This window comes from Humulus lupulus, chromosome 5 (assembly GCF_963169125.1).
Source record: "Humulus lupulus chromosome 5, drHumLupu1.1, whole genome shotgun sequence".
NCBI classification, from domain to species: Eukaryota; Viridiplantae; Streptophyta; class Magnoliopsida; order Rosales; family Cannabaceae; genus Humulus; species Humulus lupulus.
This window is the reverse complement of record NC_084797.1, coordinates 139,417,734-139,438,349: the sequence shown is the minus strand read 5'-3', so window position 1 is coordinate 139,438,349 and position 20,616 is coordinate 139,417,734. Positions and strand designations below refer to the sequence as shown.

Sequence of the window (20,616 nt, the reverse complement as noted above, 5' to 3'; positions counted from 1 at the left end):
AGCTGCTCGAGGGGGAAGAACAACCAGCTGTACTTGTCCACGAGATTCCTTTCTCGCGACCCTCTTCCAGACCACATCCTTCCTCTCCAATGGCCCGCTCCAAGTCTTCTGGCAAGAAAAGGCCCGAGTCTGAAAGTAACCCTACTCCTCCTGCCCAGCCTGATTCGCAGGCTAGGACTCCCTCGACCAGCGGTCGAGAAAATCTGGTTCCTGACCCTAATATCCAAACTAGGGCTCGTCCTTGTCATCGGAATCTGCCTGATGTCGAGTGGTATACTCCCCCAGCCAGTTCGGTGACACTTCGAATGGTTGCCAACTGCTTCAGGAAATTCCCCCTTACGGGGGTAACCATTATACGTCCCACCGCGGACCAGAGGGCTAACCGTCCAGGAGGGATGAATAGCGCCTGGTCTCGGTATCACATCGAGGCGGGAGCTTATCTCCCTCTTCATCCCTTCTTTGTGGGGGTGGCCAATTATTTCGGCGTCACTGGTTTGGAAGAAGAAGATGTTGTTGAGGACGTGACTAACCAGGATGCTGCCCAGGATCCTCCAGCCCCGAATGCCTCTTGAATTCTTCTCATTTGTTTTTTCTTCTTTTTTGGATATACGACCCAAGGCTCGTGATGTAAAGATAGTAGTTTCTTTTTTAAACTTTGTTGTACGGGCAGCAAATCTTTTTACTTTGAATAGTTACACCCAAGCTTAAATCTTGATGTTATAATATTTATAACATTTTTCCGTATGACCGAACTTAGCATAGTACTTTGCCATGATTTATCAAACAGAAATTTTGAAAAATACTCTAAGTATTGTAGCATGCTTTCACTTATTTTTTTCATGTGTTTACATACCTTGAGAAGTATGCTTTGCTATCGATGTGCCTTATATGCCCCCCAAGTGATCGAGGAGCTTTAGGTCCTAGGTCACTTTCCTTGACCATAACATGCTCGATTGTTCCTGTTCGTAGTAAAACTGATACTTGTAATACAGCAAAAAAACACACGTAATGAACAAATACTTGTAAATATAAATTCACAAAGGTTGGCAAGAATGACTGGCTGAGCACAGTCCCTTATAATCTCGTATTAAAAATGGACTAAACATGTCTTTACGAGTGATTCTGAAATAGAATCTTACATATACGAGCAGTTAGCCATACAGCGTTGCTAACCCTCTTTGCAAAACTTGTAAAAATTAAAAAGAGAAATTTAAACAAGCCAGCCCTTTAGGAAGGGCTGTTCATTGATAATACTTGCGCAGGTGTTCTCCATTCCAATAGCGCGAAACGAGATCTCCGTTTAAGCGTGCAAGTTTGTAGGTGCCTGGGTGAAGGACTTCTTCAATCTGGTAAGGTCCTTCCCAGTTAGGTCCGAGCACTCCAGCAGTTGGGTCGCGGGTATTTAAGAAAACTCGTTGTAGCACCAAATCTCCGACGTTGAATTTTCTTTCTTTAACTTTGGAGTTAAAGTACCGGGCGACTTTTTGCTGGTAGGCAGCAACTCGGAGTTGAGATTTTTCTCGAATCTCGTCGATCGAGTCTAGGGACTCCATCATCAGCTGGTTGTTTATGTCCTGGTCGTAAGTCAAACGCCGATGTGAGGGGGGATCTAACTCGATAGGTAACATGGCCTCATATCCGTAGGCTAGGGAAAATGGGGTATGCCCGGTTGCTGTTCGGTGGGATGTTCTATACGACCAGAGGACTTCAGGCAGTTATTCTGGCCACGCTCCTTTGGCTTTTTCAAGTCTTTTCTTCAGGGTGTCCTTAAGAGTTTTGTTCACGGCTTCGACTTGCCCATTCGCTTGGGAATGTGCGACTGAAGAAAAACTTTTAATGACTCCATGCCTTTCGCAAAAATCAGTGAATAAATCACTGTCAAATTGGGTCCCGTTGTCTGAAACTATCTTCCTGGGCAATCCATACCGGCATACAATGTTCTTGATAACGAAGTCAAGAAATTTTTTGGTCGTGATGGTTGCGAGTGGTTCAGCTTCGGCCCATTTTGTGAAGTAATCGACTGCCACGACTGCGTACTTTACTCCTCCTTTCCCTGTTGGCAGGGATCCAATCAAATCTATCCCCCACACTGCGAAGGGCCATGGGCTCTGCATCTGTTTTAGTTCATTCAGAGCTGCTCGTGGGATCTTGGAGAACCTCTGACATTTGTCGCATCTTCGTACATACTCCATTGAATCCTCGTTCATTGTTGGCCAGAAGTAACCTTGTCTTAGAACCTTTTTGGCCAAACTCTGCCCCCCAACATGATCTCCGCAGAAGCCTTCATGCACCTCCTTCATGAGTTCCTTAGCTTTTTCTGGTGTAACGCACCTGAGCAGTGGCATTGAATATCCTCTTCGATACATAATACCATCGACCAGTATGTACCTAGCGGCTCGCCTTTGCAGAGTCCTGGCTTTATTTCTATCTGTTGGTAGTGCACCATTTGTCAGATACTCCAAGTAAGGCGCCATCCATGTATCTTCCATTCGAATTTCCATACTGGACTCAGTTGCTTGTATACTTGGCTTGCTTAATCTTTCCACTGGCACAATGTTTAAAGTGTCAGCATCCTTCGCGCTTGCGAGTTTAGCTATGGCGTCTGCATTTGTATTTTGGTCTCGCGGGATTTGCTGGAGGGTGTACTTTGTAAACTGGGCTAGCAAATCCTTCGTTTTATTCAGGTAGGCCATCATCTTTAATCCTCGCGCTTGATATTCTCCTAGGATTTGATTTACGACTAGCTGAGAGTCACTGTAAATATCAAGCGTCTTTATGTTCATATCTTTGGCCATTCTCAATCCAGCTAGGAGCGCTTCGCATTCCGCTTCATTGTTTGATGCTGCAAAGTCGAACCTGATTGCGCAGTGAAATCGATGCCCCTCTGGCGTTATTAATATCACTCCTGCTCCAGCGTGGGCGCTTCCACGAAGGAGTTTTGTCTTGAGGCATGGGCGCTTCAGGCTGTTCGCTCTACTCACTGCTTGGGAGTTAGGTGAACTCCGCGACAAGATCGGCCAAAACTTGTCCTTTGATCGCTGCCCGAGGTGAATAAGTTACATCGAACTGCCCTAGTTCAACTGCCCATTTTAACAACCTTCCAGCCGCCTCAGGTTTTTGGAGGACCTGCCGAAGGGGTTGGTCGGTTAGAACTGTGATAGGATGGGCTTGGAAGTAAGGACGCAACTTCCTGGAGGCTAGAATTAAGCAATATGCTAATCTTTCGATTGGCGGATATCTTAATCCCGCACCGATCAACCTTTTGCTGACATAATAGACTGCTTTTTGTACGCCTTCTTCCTCTCGTACTAGTACCGCACTAGCAGCTACTTCGGTAATTGCCAGATAAATATACAAAGTTTCTCCTTCGATTGGTTTTGATAAGATGGGAGGTTGCGCCATATGAGTTTTTAAGGCCTGGAATGCTTGTTCGCAGTCCCCCGTCCATTCAAACTTCTTATTCCCCCTGAGTAGATTGAAGAATGGGACACACTTGTCAGTTGATTTCGAGATAAATCTACTCAGGGCCACGATCCTCCCAGTTAAACTTTGTACATCCTTAATCCTTTCTGGCGACTTCATGTCGATCAGGGCCCTTATCTTGTCGGGGTTGGCCTCGATTCCTCTTGAATTCACTATAAAACCCAAAAACTTCCCTGATCCGACTCCAAAGGAACACTTGAGGGGATTCAACTTCATCCGGTACTTGTCTAGCACATTAAAGCATTCTTGCAAATCCCTCACATGTCTTTTTGCCTTCTTAGACTTTACCAGCATGTCATCCACATATACCTCCATGTTTACACCGATCAGCTCCTTAAACATGTGGTTGACTAGCCGTTGGTAAGTCGCACCTGCGTTTTTCAGCCCGAAGGGCATCACTCTGTAACAGTATAAGCCCGTATCGGTCCGAAAGCTGGTGTGATCCTCGTCAGGGGGATGCATGCTGATCTGGTTGTAGCCTGAATATGCATCCATGAACGAGAGGATCTCATGTCCTGCAGTCGCATCGACCAGCTGATCGATTCTTGGGAGCGGGAAGCAGTCCTTTGGGTAGGCTTTATTGAGGTCCGTAAAATCCACATAGGTCCGCCATTTGCCGTTAGGCTTGGGGACCAGCACCGGATTGGAGACCCACGACGGATAAAACGCTACCCTGATAAACCCGTTCTCCTTGAGCCTTTCAACTTCTTCTTTCAAGGCCCTTGATCTTTCTTTATCGAGCAGCCTTCTCTTTTGTTGCACGGGTGGAAAGGTTTTATCTATGTTTAGGACATGGCTGATTACTGCAGGATCTATTCCAACCATGTCTTTGTGCGTCCAGGCGAAAACCTCCTGGTTCTTTTGCAAGAATTCCACCAGTGCTAGCTTTATAGTAGGCTCTAAGTTTTTTCCAACCTTTACGACTCTGGTTGGGTCTTTTTCGTCGAGTTGGACCTCCTCCAGGTCCTCGACGGGTCCAACATTTTCTTCAAAATCCCCAAAGTGAGGATCCAAATCTCCATCCTCACTTTGGGCAACACCCTATTTGGTGACTTCACCACTGGATTGGGCTTGCGTGCCTATTGCCATCTGCAATCGATCTGGGGTAGTGCTCCTCGATGTCCCACTTTTCGCCTTTGTGATCGAGGCGTTGTAGCACTCCCTGGCTTCCCTTTGATTTCCTAAGACGCGCCCTACCCCCGCGTCCATCGGGAATTTCATGGCTAGGTGCCACATAGAGATGACGGCACGTAGATCAACTAGTATGGGCCTTCCAATAACGGCGTTGTATGCCGAAGGGCAATCGACCACTACAAAAGTGGTGAGTAATGTCCTTGCTGCGGGCGCTGTACCCGTCGTTACTGGAAGCTTGATCATTCCGGCAGGGGCGAGTCCTTCTCCAGAGAAGCCGTATATGGTTTGATTGCAGATCTCCAAGTCTTTTACGGACAACTTCATGCGCTCCAGTGTTGATTTATACAGGATGTTCACTGAACTTCCTGTATCGACCAGTACCCTTTTTACCATCATATTGGCCATTTGGATGTCCACGACCAGCGGATCGGAATGTGGGAACCGGACGTGTTGGGAATCGTTGTCAGAGAAGGTTATCTCACCCTTCTCTGAGCGAGCCTTTTTCTGTGCACGGTCCTCCACAGTCATCATCTCGATGTCCTGGTCGTGACGTAGAGTTCAAGCGTATCGTTCTCTGGCCTTTCCGCTATTTCCCGCGAGGTGCGGGCCTCCACAGATGATTAAGAGTGTTCCGGCCATGGGGGCAGGCTGTAATGGGGGCGAGCGTTGGCGTGTAGAAGCCTGCTCGTTGCCACCTGGAGCTTCTCGTTGGGAAGTTCGCGAGGCCCGTACGTGTCTTCTCAAGTGTCCTTTTCTAATAAGGAACTCGATTTCGTCTTTTAACTGGTTGCATTCGTTGGTGTCGTGTCCGTAGTCGTTATGGTAACGACAGAACTTGGTGGTGTCTCTTTTCGAAATGTCTTTTCGAATGGGTCCCGGTTTCTTGTAAGGCACACTAGAGCTTGTGGCCTGATAAACCTCTCCCCGAGACTCGACGAGGGTAGTGTAGTTAGTGAACCTAGGTTCATAACGATTACCCTTGGCTCGTTTGTTGTCGGAGGTGGAAGGCTCGTTATACGGCCGTTTCCCACCATTTTTGCCATTACTGTTGCCGTTTCCGTGGCCTTTGTCGTTGCCATTAGGTTTGGAACCATGGGCGGCTTTGGCAGGTTCGACGGCCTTTTTACCCTTGTTTGAGGGTTTTCCATCGTCAGCAATGGCTTCCTCGAGCTTGATGTATCGATCAGCTCGGTCCAGGAACTCCTGGGTTGTTTTAACTCCTTCCTTTCGGAGACTCTTCCAGAGGGGAGAGCAACGCTTTACCCCTGCGGTAATGGCCATCATCTTGCCTTCGTCTCCTACTGTTTTTGCTCCAGATGCCGCTCGCATAAAGCACTGGACGTAATCCTTCACTGACTCTCCGTCCTGCTGGCGAATCTCGACCAGCTGGTTTGCTTCGGTTGGGTGCACACGACCTGCATAGAACTGTCCGTAGAACTCTCTTACGAACATTTCCCAAGAAACTATGCTTGCAGGGGGGAACTTAAAGAACCACTCCTGCGCCGCTTCAGAAAGTGTTGCAGGGAAGATCCTGCACCGAGCGTCCTCGGACACTTTTTGAATGTCCATATGAATCTTAAATTTATTCACATGCGAGACTGGGTCCCCATATCCATCAAAGTTCGGGAGCGTAGGCATTTTGAACTTGCTGGGTGTTTCGGCATTAGCTATCCTCTGGACAAAAGGAGTACCCTTTCTCCTGTCGTGGTCGATATAGGAAGTTCTTCCTCCGACCAGCTGCTTCACAACTTGATTGAGTGCGTCTATCTGGGCTTGCACTGCGGCAGGAATTGCAGTGGCCTCTGTGGCTGGGGGGATGTTCTCGCCGTGCCTTTCTCGACGATCGTTGAGTACATCTCTCAGGTCCTCTTCTCTTCTTCGCTGCTCGCTACCTCCGAGCCGGTTGAAGACATTATTTTGTCTGGGCTGCCCCCCAGCATCTTGTCTATTTGGCTGGTCACCTTGAGGTATTTGGCTCCTGCCTTTACCTCTTTCTCCATTCCTCCCACCAGCATTTCCCTTGCCTGAGTCGGCCTCATTGTACCCATGGCCATCTCTGAACCTTGACTGGCTGTGGTGAGACTGACTGTTCCCTCTATTCCCATCTCTGGCAGAAACGCCCCGAGCGTTAGAGGGTGGCCTGCGCTGGTCGCGGTGTCCCCGTGCATCGTTATGCCGTGGGGGTCCACGGACCGCAGAGCCTAGCTCCGAGTCCCTCCTGTTACCAGGAGGGTAGTGACCTCTGTTCGCTTGGTTTGGCCTGTCATTCTCATGGCGCCTAGGACTACGAGCCTGACGCTCGGTCCTATTCTGCCTTTGCTGCGGGGGATTACCCCGAGCAGCTTGGGATGGTGGATTTGCCTCAGGGTCCAACGGGACATCTTCATGGGGCGTCTGAGGCTGCTCGGGCCTTTGCGGACTTGAAGGCTGAACTGGTGGGCTAGGATTGGGACCCTTCTGGGGTGGACCATTCGTGGGTTGGTCAGGCTGTGAGGCAGGTGCGGCCTGATTTCTAGCCAACAGCAAGGCTGCTTCGAGGGCGGCCATGGCTTCAGTCTGGCGGCGATCCACCTCCGCCTGTCTCTCGCTCAATTCCGCACGCTGTCGATCAATCTCCTGCTGTTGCCGCGCCATAACTTCTGCGACAGTCTCTTGATTGGCCCTCAGACTAGCCAATTCTTCCTGCAACGCGCCCAGGGTGCTCTTCAGCGTCGCATCGTCCATTTCCTCCTCTTCAAAATCTAGTTGCGGCTCATCTTCCGCCATGCTTGCAGGGGGAGGAGGAGGTGGTGGGCTCGACGATGCAGCGGCAGTTGCCTGCCCAGTTTTCCTTCCTGCTTTCGCCATTGGTTTTCTTAATAGCAACAAATCAATCTCTCAATGAAAGCACCAGAATGTTGACCCAAGATTTGGCCAACTGACACGGAGTCAAAATGTGATTGATATGGACGGATGTATGGAGAAGAACGCAATGACAAAAGTAAAGAAGACACAATAATTTATAGTGGTTCGGCCCCAGGATTTGGTAATGACCTACGTCCACTTAGAATAATATTGCTGTAAAATCAGAAGGATGATCAAGGAACCAGGGTTCAATGAGTTTCACCTTCTTCTCAAGAACAATACAAATTTACTTGGAAAATTACTATAGTTTTGAATGACTAAAAAGTGAGAGAAGTCCCCTCCTTTGAGCTATCCCTTGCTATTTATAGGCTCAAGGAGGGTTATAAGAGATTGTTGCAGATATTCTTCCCTGAATAATCGGGTATCCAGAAGATTGTATGAGATAAATTCGGGATTCAAAAAGATCTTCCCATAAATGTTGCCTTGTATGCGGAACTACCGACCAGACTGGTCGCGGGTAAGACAGGCTTGCCCTGCTTCTACTGTGCCTCCTAGTAGATACTCTAGCAGACGCTTCCAGGTATCAGACACGTGTCAAGAGATTATTTGTCACGTCACCAATGCTAATTTATTGGATAACACTAATCATATAAGATCAAATAAAAAAAAATTATGATATAGTGCCTCATATTTTTTATATACAAATTAGAAATAATATTAGCAAATTGAAAAAAATTGGTTTACAAGGCAGTTTTAAGTGGTGATCTAATATATATATATATATAATTGTAGGTGAATTATACAAACATACATAACATTAAAGAAAAGTGAAAGAATTACTAAATGTATACAAAAATTAAAATTTTCTATCATTATAAAAAAAAAATTATAATTTCCTTACCCATATTATATTCTTTTTTTTTTAAATATTATAAATCTATATTTTTATATAAAGGAGCTCCAAGAAAATGATGTGACACTCTAAAATTGCTCTAAATCACTATCAATTTTCTTAGTTTTTCTCATTTTTTTATTCAACTTTTTCTAAAAACAATATATTTTATTCCACTTTTTTTTAATTATTATTATTATCAACTCTCTTTTATTTTATTTTAGTTTCTAAATATTTATATAAATATAATAATAATAATAATAATAATAATAAATCACTTACTACTAACTCTATTTTCTTTTATCTTAAATTCTAAACATCTCTCTATGTATAATGATAAATTAATTAACTAATTTAAATGAGAGATATTTAAGTGTCTTTTCAAATGAGAATTTTTTTTTAAAAAAATAGTTATAATTAAAATGAAACAGGCAAGCATATATAAATATATTTATTGAAATGATTTAAAAATTAAACTATAACACATTTATATAAAAGAAAATATATTCTGATCTACTCTATATTAGTAAAATATCTTTTCTGAAAGTTCAATACGAACTCTTTGTTCGAATTTTTTTTAATTAATTTATTTTATCATTTTAAAAATAAATAGTCCAAATAAGTAAACGACTAGAATACATGTGATTCAAATAATCTATCTATCTATCTATGTAAATACATATATATTCCTATTTTTAACGTTTTGAGAAAACCCGATGTTCAAAAGTTATTTAAAAAAAATAAAGGGTCCAATCTAGTAATCCGCTAAAACAAAAGGTTTAAAATGGTGTGAATCCTTACTTTTTATAAAGAATTTTGAACTTTTTGAATACATACATGGTCCAAAAGTTCATTTTTAAAAATAAAAGTTCAAAATGGGTAATCACTCAAAATAGACTTTTCAAATAATCGATATATCTATTCATATTTCTAACATTTTGACAAACACATGAGGTGTAAAAGTTACTTATTAAAAATAAAGGGTAATCGGCCAAAATAATCCTTGCACAAAACATATATTTCTTTATACATATTTTAGACTTTTTATATAAAAAAAAAACATTCAAAGTGTATAATAATAAATATATAAACAAAATTATGCGTACAACAAGCTGTTTGAACTTTGTTTTCAACACTTTAATTATTCGTTATACAATTAATACAATCATAAAAAAAATTGGCGTTAAGACACGTCCACATGTCCATATAAGGAGCTTGTTGTATGGGTCGGGTGAAAAAGACTCATTACCACACATTCTTCCCAATAAAATTTCAATGTATATAGTTTTTAATCATTACAAAAATTGTGCGAAGCCCGGTTATGTTTTCTAGTAATAATAATAAGGCTGTTTAGGATTTTCTCCCAAACTATGACCAATACATTATTGTGCCCCCTCATTTTTTCGAGCCGTTAACAATTACCCCCAAACTATTCACAGTGTTGTAAAATGAAACTTATGTTAAGTTTTATCCTATCTGGCAAACAAATTGCTGACTTGTAATTGTCGAGTAAATGTCGTGTGCATAAATTAAAACAAAAAATATATATTTCTTATAAATATTAAAATTAAAAATATTTCAAAAATTCAAAAAAAAAATCTTTTAAGTTTTTTGAATAAATTCTTAAAAGATTAATTAAATAAATTTTCAAATATTAAAAAAAACCAAAAATGATCTATTTTTCTTACAAAATTTAAACTAATCTAATTTAAACATTATTAATTCCATCATTATTAAAAATAAATAATTTAATTTTGCCAAACAAAAAAAATTAAATGAGTTTTAGTTTAATCTTTAATATTTAATTTTTTTAATTAATGTTTTAAGAATTTATTAAAAAATTAATCTTTTTAAGAATTAAAAAGAAAAAAAAAATTATTTTTATTTTGAATTTTAATATTTTATAAGAATTTTTTTATTTTAAATTATATACATCTCGATGACGTGGTAATAACAAGTTAGTAATCTGTTAGCCAAATAGGATAAAACTTAACAGAAGTCTCATTTGACAACATTGTGAATAGTTCGGAAGTATTTATTAACAACTCGAACAAAATTAGGGGACACAATAATATATTGTTCCTAGTTCAAGAGCAAAAATCCTAAATAATCTAATAATAAAACAGAGTGTGTTTGCGTTAAGAAAACAACTTATACATAAACATTAGATAAGTCATATATTAGCCGTTTTTTTATTGGGATTTTGTTTTTTCTTTTTAAAAAATGCATTAGCTGATGTTTAGCAAGTTGATATTTTTAATTTTATAGAAAATGTTTATTAGGCTTAGAATTAGGCCGATACACTCAGGCTTAAAATGGATATATATAAATATATTATAAAATAATAATAAAAAAGTAGTGAAGTGTCCTTTATATATAAATGAAGGTTATAATAAAGAATTTACGTAGGCTAACACTTATTAAATATATATATATATATATGTTATAAAAAAAAGGGCTTTCTTTGGCTTAGAGGGACTTGGGCGAGTGCGAGTCACCCCATCCGATTTTGTTTTGTATAATATCTGCTTTTGCATTTTATGGGTATTGTGGTAATTTTGGCAAGTGAGGGAAATTTGGTAATTTATGTTGATGTATATGTGAATTGATTTTCTTTTAAATTTCATGATAATATGTGATGTATTTCATGATTATGATATGTATTATGTATGGCAGTGGCCAAACACGGTTCCTTCAAGTATGAGGGGCTCAAGTGCCAAAGATATTGGAAATTAGGGTTTAAAGTATAATTATGAATCTTGTATTAGAGATTGTAATTTCCATAAGTTAAAACTATTAGTTTAACTTGAAATTACTAAAAATAGTTTAATGAATTGACAAAAAGGCTTAGATAAAGGGTAAGATGGTAATATGACATTAGTAAGTCATTATAAATAGAAAGAGAGAGGTTGGCGTTAGGGTTAGGTGCATCATCTCATTTCTCTCCTATATGCACAATCAAGAGTTTTTCTCTCTTCTTTGATGGACTCTCACACTCAAACACATGTACTTTTGAAGTCTACTAACAATTAAGGAGGGGATCTCATATTAAAGAACACTTGGTGGTCTAGAAGGAGTTGTGGAGGCTTGAACAATAAGATCTGATGAGATCTCTAATTTTTATGAGTATTAGATTATGTTTCATTGGAGTTTTAATGATGTATTATAATAGAAATCGTTATAGGATGTTAAAATGGATTAGACATGCATGATAGGCTACATTTAGTATATAATTGGAGTGGAATTGAGTTAGGAAATTTGATTATGAATTTAGGATTGATTTGGGCTCAAAAATCGTGAATCTAGTTTGACCCGGTCGACCATCATGAACCATCTGGTCTAACGGCTTGCGATAAGAAATTCAAGAAAACATGTTTTAGTAATTTATACATAACTTTTTACTCGAGTATCAGATTTTGATGCTCTTTATATGGTTAGAAAGATTATTGAAAGACCTAAAATTTTATGGTATTTACTAACTATATTTTGGAATATTTAATACTTAAATTGTGAGATAAAGTTATGTCTTGCTGAGTTGTAGGACGAGACAGTAAGGAGTTGTACTTGATGGGATTCCAATTGAATGGTTTATGACCTTTGTAAGTGTGGTTTGTAGAAATTTCTTAAGGATTTTAGGAGTCCTAGAAAGTCTACGAGAGATTGCATAAAGTCTAATATGATATATGGTCTCTAAGCTCAAGCTTGTGTGTTGTTTGGCTTAGGACTTTCTAAAGGATACTTGAATGGAACAAGGAACGTGTTTCAGAGTGCTGCTAGACCTGAGGTAAGAAGAGTGGATACCTGGGCACAAATTTTACAATGCGTTAATTGTTAAGTACTTGTTAGAAATGATGGCATATGAGATGTTAAATTTGTTATTGAATGTTTATGTTTGATTTGATAAAATGTTATTTGATGCCTATGTTTAGTGTATGAATTATGGTTGTGGCTACCTGTGTTCAAATAACACTTGTAGGGACTTTGTTGTTATCATGGGTGAGAATAATTCATCGTAAGTATTGCCTTGTGGGGATATCATGTGTGTGAATGGCATGTGGCAGGGCAAGTTACATTACGTACACGTCTAGTCTACATGTGTACTAGTCATGTGATCTCGTGTGAGCATAACATGAATTGAAATGGCTTGTTAAATGTATGTCAGCATAGCATACATTATATAATTATTGATGATAAAATTTGTTAATAGTGTATGTGGGTACAACATGCATGACATGAAATGATATGATTTGATATGACAATAAATGATATGATATGACATGGAATGATATGGTATGGAAAGAATATGCTATGAGATAATTATTGATTGTGATACAATTAGTTTTCATCGAGTTGGGAGGGTTGTGTCCAGCACAGCTCTTTTTAATGGGTATTAGCTCACTGGCACTATGTGTTGAAGGTAAGGGCGAAAGCGTAGTTGATGAGGCGATGAGTTGGAGTAGGCTTGGTTAGTTGTGTGCATATCGTGAATGGTTGACCTGAGGCTCAAGGGGTTGCTACTTATGCGTTATTGTTATAAATGTCTTTAACCTTTGGTTTTATGTTGTGTCTTAAACATGTATTTTTATTTACGTCGTGCGTGTAAAACATGATTTATTTTAAATATCGAGATCTCGAGTTGCATGTGTTAATTCATGTTTGTTTCAATAAAAGATTTTTTTTTTTAAAGAGATTCATGTAAACATTAATTTATTTAAGTATGGAATATTTAGTAAATTAATAGGTTTTAAGTCGGGTCAATACATTTTATATCAGAACAAATGTTTTAACGTTTCTGTAGACCCTCACAATGCACATGAAGATCGAGAAGACTTGACTCATCATACTTTAAGTTTTAGTTTTGAAGTTTTTTTCAATTTTTTTTACGCTTTGCTAATGCATGATAACACAGATTTAGTAATAGTAGACTTAATAAGATGTATGATTTTATGATGGTCTGGATTAGTGTGATTGGAAGCAACATGCGAGGAAGATTGGGTATTGTGATTATGGAATAGGGTTGAGTGGCGTTGCGTTTAATGTGTCATGCTACGTTTAATGTGTCACGCTATGTTTAACACGTTAAGTTTCATTCAACGCGCCACGCTACGTTCAATGCATCGCGTTGTGTTATTTGTTTTAGTCATGATCGTGATGGTTTGATGGATTATTAGAGATATGTTGTATCAGTTAGTGAGATAAGAAGTTATGGGATGTTATAGTTAAGCTGAAATTCAAAACAATATATGGATAGAAGTATAGTGTCAAAATGACGTGTTGTCATGATATATTTATGGGTAGCAAGTCCATGTGAGTGGCTAGACTTTACGAGATTTTTCTAAGGATAAGGATTTGACTTGTTTATGAGATTAAGTTTGATTATGTACATGAGGAATGACAAGAAAAAGTACTAGGCTACCAGTTTGGTCATTATTTAGTGAATGACCGTAGGTGATTCAGTATGGTAGATTGAGGATAGACGATAAGAAAAGACTTGTTATAGTAACTCGTTGTCTTTGGCTTGGGAGTTAGCAAGAGCGGACTTGTAAGTATTTAATGGAAAAAAAAAATTGTGGTAGGTGACATTAAGAGGAAGTTAGGCGTTTATATTTTTATGGTGAGGCCACTAGGTCCTCCGTTGACCGAAATGATTTGAGGATGGGCATAATCCTTTATCACCCTACACTTATGGTGTGCTTTAGTATGTATGCTATAGTGTTATATATGGTTTTGCATGTATCCTTATAATTGTGTTACTGCTAGCTTTTGTGTAGTTAGTTTGTAGATTATTTTGTATGTTTGATTGTTGGTTGTCAACAATTTATGAAGTCGTACTGTGTTCGGTTCAACATCTCTTGGTTTAGAGGAGCTATCTAAAGGAGGCAAAGAAGAAGATTAGTTAACTCTTCCTGAGGAAGAAGGGATGTTGTTCCGATGTTGAGGAACTATTAGGGCTTTAGACGAAAGGTGGAATCATCTAGGGTGAGCTACTCCTCGGGTAAAGGTAGAGCGTGATCTGAACGCACTTGATATAATCCTAGCCACATGGACTATTGAATGCCACGCGTTACAATTTTAGATTCAATGATCTCCAATGTTCTGGAGAAGGAAATCCTAATCAGACATACAATTTTAGATTCAATGATCTCCAATGTTCTGGACTATTAAAGGATGTTGGTTCATGCATTGATGCGACACGAAAAGTGGATGGGAAGCCAACAAGTACTTGGTATGAGTAATTTCATGTGGAGTTTAAGATGTATTATATAAAAAGCTCGAAGCTTTAGTTGGAAGGTTTCCAAGAGTAAATTGGATGAACTCATCGAGCAGGATTGCTAGATCTGGTTGACTCAAGACAAGCAGTGAGCCAAGGATCTTAAAGGATTAGGTGACGATAAAGAACAAGTTAGCAATTAAGTTTGGCTTTGTAGGTGAAGCTGAAAATTGGGACGCTGAGTAAATGATGGAGTGAAAAAGAGAATACAATATTAAGGACAACATGAATTTATGAGAACAAAGATGACCCGAAAGTTCGTTGACGATCAAGCAAAGATCGGATATGATGGGAGGTAGTGAAAAGAATCCCATAATGATGGTAATTCTTCATATTAAAGGAGTTTGCGTGGTAAAAATTGAGACGACCAACCAACAAATAATGACATTAAGTATGAAAGATGATTGGACACCTCTATTTTAAAAAGGATATAAGAACATGGGAGAAGTTGAAATCTATAAATATCGACGGATATAGAGTTAGATTGATAGAGATTGTACTTGGAGAGTACACCGATGAAAGTTTACATACTATAAGCTCATCAATAAGGACAACATATGTGTGGACAAACTTTATGAGGTTTTATAAGGAAATTGGACATATTTTATCTTGAAAGAAATGGTAAGAATGAAAAGAAAGGGTGAAAACTCACTACAAAGGATAAGACTGACAACCACAGGTGAATGGAGCAGACTGGACGAGGACAATAGTGGATTTCCATAGGAGGAGAGATCACTATGTAAAGAATAACACATCAAATTAATACATGACACGATTGATACGACCACATGAAGGATGCTCAAAGAATGGAGGTGTCACTTTTTCACATGGCATTACGGAGGCTACAAACATTTGAAGGATTGCAAAAGATCATCAAGATTTCACTTCTAACGACAAGGTTATGAAGAGCACATAATAAGGAGGACCAAACAAGAACATAGGAGCATACGACATAGGTGTAGGAGCAATGGACAAAAAGTTCTAGGGAGATGAGTTATTGAATAAGACTGCAGTGATTGCAACTGTTTTGGAAGAATCTAAGGCAATAGAAATATTCCCAAACTCTGATAAGGTGAAAGGAACTACGATTACGAGAGAGTACAAATGTGTTAGTAAACCATGATATATGAAGGAACATATTTTGGAAACAATTTATACTTGGATAATATGGACTTTTAAGATGGACTAATTGGACAAAGATGCTGGTAGTTTATGGATATGATGGAAGGTACTTTCAAGGCATTAAGATATCCTATATCACTTTAAAGCATGGAAAACCAGTGTGGGAGAAAACTTGATTATGAGTAACACATAGGGATGTTATGACTCATGAAAGTATTAGAGTAAGATCAATATGAAGAAGGTGTAATTATTTTCCAAAGGATTTATGGTAACAAGATTCGTTCGTGATGACAATGAATTGCTTCAAAGAATAATGTAGGTTGTTTTTGAAAAAAATGATTGTTATGGATTAATCTCAGAATTTGAAATAAAGGAAAAGTGATTTCAACTTTATAAACTATAGATTTAAATAGGATCTGTGAAAGATTTAAGACTATCTTTAGGAATTGCACAGTCTTATGGCTATAAGATAAAGGGCAGCTTAGACCCTTAATATCGGATGCAAGGATAAGTGAAGGATAAACCTGCATTCTAAGGCACACAGTGAAGAATCAGTTCTTGGATTGTACCAAGTTATGATGTATGTATGAACAAGTTTATGCTAATGCTGTAGCTAATAAGTGATAAATTTTGGACAACACCTTAAGCAATGGGGTAAAGGAGGAGGTTACCAACTTGTTCGATAGGACATATCCAAAGCAAGGAATTTATAAGGGTCAGAAGTGAAGGACTACTTCCGAGGGTTGGTAGAAAAGGAAAATATATGGATTAAGTACTTGGATATCTATAGTTGAATTGTCATAATGAAATATTAAGAACAAGAAGTTATTATAAGGACAAGCTGAAAGGCGAAATAAGATGGGCATCATGAGCCTTGAGTGTTACTGAAAGGGATCAATTATTATCTAACATTAGAGGCAGCTTACGATGGAATATATGGAACTATGTATCAGATATGTTGTGTGGTTGCATGATCTAATTTTTAAGGGAATTGGATTTAAGAGAATATACTTGCAAGTCAATACAGATACTAGACAAATATGAAAGTATGAAGTTATGTAAATGTTATGGATACTAAGGATCTATAGAGAAAACTTCATGGATTAAGAAATTGGAAATGTGGCAATAGTTTCAGAAGTATGAAGAAAAATCCAGTATGGATGGGTTACTGCTAGAACAGACCAAAAATTGGCAGGAATATCAAGTGGAAAATAAGTTGAAAATTAAGGAAGAAATAAGTGAGAAAGTGAACAAAACCATATTGGAGTGTGTTCTAAACCCGACAATGTTTCTGGGTATATGTTGGTTATAATTGGACATGGCTATAGTACTTAACCAAGTTATAGCGTGATGATCCTCAGTAGTGGGGATTAGTTATGATGGAAATATTCAATGGAAATTTTGTGGTGACAAGGAAATGTTGAGTTGTTAGATGCTCTCGAGGATGAGAGAATCTTGAGATGCTATGGCATAGGAATTTCAAGGACGAAATTGTTTTAGGGCGGGGGGTAGATGTAATATCCATCTTTGCATCTTATGGGGATTGTGGTAATTTTGGCCTATGAGGGCTATTTGGTAATTTATGTTGATGCATATGTGAATTAATTTTTTTTTAAATTTCATGATAATATATGATTTATTTCATGATTATGATATGTATATGTATGGTAGTAGAAAAATATGGTTCCTTCAAGTATCAGGGGCATAAGTGTCAAAGATATTGGAAATTAGGGGTTGCCGTATAATTATAAATCTTGTGGTAGAGATTATAATTTCCACAAGTTAAAACTATTAGTTTAAGGGGAAATTACTAAAATGGGTTTAATGAATTGACAAAAATGCTTAGATCAAGCGAAAGATGGTAATGTGACATTAGCGAGTCATTATAAATAGAAAGAGAGAGGCTAGGGTTAGTGTTAGGTTCATAATCTCTCTTCTATCTCCCATACACACAGTCAAGAGTTTTTCGCTCTTCTTTGATGGACTCTCACACACAAACACATGTATTTTGGAGTCTACTAACAATTAAGGAGGGGGATCTTGGATCAAAGAACACTTGATGGTCTAGAAGGGGATGTGCAGGCTCGAAGAATAAGATCCGGTAGGATTTCTAATTTTTATGAGTGTTAGATTATGTTTCTTTGGAGTTTTAATGATGTATTATAATAGAAATCATTATAGGTTGTTTAAATAGATTAGACATGCACGATAGGTTGTATTTAGTCTATAATTGGTGTGAAATTGAGTTAGGAAGGTTGAGGATGAATTTAGGATCAATTTCGGGTGGAAATCGCGAATCTGGTGCATGCACCATCTTATCGACCAGCATGTGATAAGAAATTTGGTAAAACAAATTTTAGTACTTTATGCATAACTTTTTACTCGGGTATCAGATTTTGGTTCTCTTTATATGGTTGGAAAGATTATTGAAGGACCTAAATTTTTCTAGTATTTTCTAACTCTACTTTGAAATATTTAAATGCTAAAATTTTGAGATAAATTTTTGTCTCTTTGAGTTGCATTACAACAAAAATGAGTTTTAGGGGCGACGCATGTCGCCCCTAATAACCCAAAAAGTCGCCCCTGATTAGTCGCCCGTTGCAAAATGTCCCTGAAGGGTACATTAGGGGCGACTATAGGGTCGCCCCTGATATTCAAATATGAGGGGCGACTGTGTCGCCCCTAAAAGTTGAAATTTCGACTAAAAAATTTGAAAATTTTAAATTATTTTTGTCGATATGTCGCCCCTAATACTCTATTAGTCGCCCCTAATAATTAAGTATTAAGGGCGACGTGTCGCCCCAAATGGTTACACGTGGTATATTATTAGGGGCGACATTGTCGCCCCTAATAATTAAGCATTAGGGGCGACACGTCGCCCCTAATACTATATTCTGTCGCCCCAAATAGTGCACGTGGCATATTATCAGGGGCGACAATGTCGCCCCTAATACTACTTTATTTATAAAAAAATAATAAAATTAATTAAATACAATTTTAAATAATTATTTATCGAAATAATTATTTAAAATTTAATTAATTAAAAACAAATATATTAAAAATAAAAATATTATATTAAATATTCAAATTAGTATATTAAAATAACAATTGTAAATATTCATAATACATTAACATAACAAATATTCATATTATTCATAAAATTTAACAATAATTAATAAAAATATAAACTTAGTCTCCTAAGTCAATTGCCTCGTCCTCCTCCCTATTGTCTTCTTGTTGTGGTTGTTGCGGTGGCTGTGGTTGTGATTGCTGCGGTGGCGGCATCGGCCAAGGATATTGGGGAGGTAATGTGGACGATCCAGCTCCATACATGTAGGGATACGATGGCTGGGAGGACAGTGGAATCGGACACGGATAAGGTGTTGCTCCGTACATATATGGAGGTACCATATGATAAGACGGCGCTGCCCTGTACATAGAAGGATGAGTTGGAGCTGGAGGTTGAGAAGATGAAGCCCTAGAAGTATTGTCACTATCAGGCACATGCGGCATCTGAACGTTTGGTGGACGAAATGAAGGTACAAAATATTGAGTTAAGAAATTAACTTGATCAGTCAATTTCTGTAAATTATTCTCCAGATTTTCTATATATTCTCTTGAATGATGAGGAGGAACTTGAGACTCGCTGAAGTGAGAGTGTTGGGTAGATGATGACCTCGACCCCGACCTCGACCCCGACCTCGACCTCGACCCCGACCCCTTCAATTTGCGGCCCACTCCTCGCTCATGTCCACGCCTTTGGCCTAATACTTTTTGTAGCACCTCCTCCTGATCAACTGATGACGGACTATCATTATTAGAAGCATCAGTGGATGTTTGCTGAGTTCGTAACTCAAAATCAGCCTTCAGTTTTTCCTGTTTTCAAAAAATGTTAGACACTAACATTAAATATAACTCTATTAATATTAAAAAATATAATTCAAACATACATAATCTTGGCGAGCATCATCGTTCACGAAATCATTTTTTGATTTCTTCCAATGATAATCCTTCCATGACTCAATGAGGTCCGGGTTCGTCTAAAAAATATAACCAAAATGTTAGAGAACATATAATTTAAAATAACATAATTTTGATAATATTTTATCTTTTACTTACTTTTTCAAAACGGACGGCTGCCAGCGATTTTGTACCCTGTGTTGTAGAATACTTTTGTTTCTTCCGATTTTCCTTACTCTTTATGGAGCGCGCAATAAATTGTGGACTTGTAAATAACTGACAAATCTGCTTCCACTCCTCCTTGTTAACATCATTGGTTGGGTTGTTTAGAACCTTATCCCAATCCTCCGGTCCATTGTAGTATTTCTCAAAGTGTTTGTGTCTTAGTGTTTTCCTATTGCGGTATCGGTCTTTCATCTCTCGATCGATACCATTTAAACACTTTAAGAAATCCTCGCGGCCCGCTATTTGATAATAGTACTAAATTGAAAATTAAACATATTAATAATATATGTACTATATTAAAGACAAATTTTAAAAAAATATATTTAATACTATTTTTACCTGAATTATGGCAAGGATCTGATCCTTGTATTGTTGAGGCACTAATTCCCATCAACCGTAATGTCCGGGAACTTTCGTTTTAATTTGGGTTCCCACAAGGTGGACAAAAGCAGCGTGCTCGCTCCCAACAACCTTGTACGTTCGTGGGCAAAACGTTACTTCCAGTGGTTTTCCATTTTTACGTCGCCTCTCCTCTAGATCTTTTCCAATAGCTGCGCCACGACCCTTTCTCTTAATTGGGATTTCTGTATTTTTTTTTATTAATAATACATAGAATATTAGTATATACATGATAAACATATGTGTAAATAAAATAACAAAAAAATTACCTGAGTCGCATGTAGTC

General features: G+C 38.4%; 1 protein-coding gene across 1 annotated transcript; it reads right to left on the bottom strand.

Annotated features, from left to right (window-relative positions):
- Nucleotides 1-18,799: 18,799 nt before the first annotated feature.
- Nucleotides 18,800-20,352, bottom strand: LOC133780637 (uncharacterized). Its single transcript, XM_062220253.1, has 5 exons — nt 20,271-20,352; nt 19,866-20,186; nt 19,697-19,786; nt 19,465-19,622; nt 18,800-19,434 (listed from the first exon to the last, which is right to left on the bottom strand). Exons 2-5 carry the CDS (start codon nt 20,121-20,123, stop codon nt 18,936-18,938), a joined length of 1,005 nt encoding a protein of 334 aa, XP_062076237.1. The 5' UTR covers nt 20,124-20,186; nt 20,271-20,352; the 3' UTR covers nt 18,800-18,935.
- Nucleotides 20,353-20,616: the final 264 nt, after the last annotated feature.

Coding starts and splice junctions, on each gene's coding strand:
- LOC133780637 (XM_062220253.1), bottom strand. CDS start 20,123: ATGAAAGACCGATACCGCAATAGGAAAACACTAAGACACAAACACTTT. Junction 19,787..19,865: donor CAGCCGTCCGTTTTGAAAAA/GTAAGTAAAAGA, acceptor TATATTTTTTAG/ACGAACCCGGACCTCATTGA. Junction 19,623..19,696: donor ATGATGCTCGCCAAGATTAT/GTATGTTTGAAT, acceptor TTTTGAAAACAG/GAAAAACTGAAGGCTGATTT.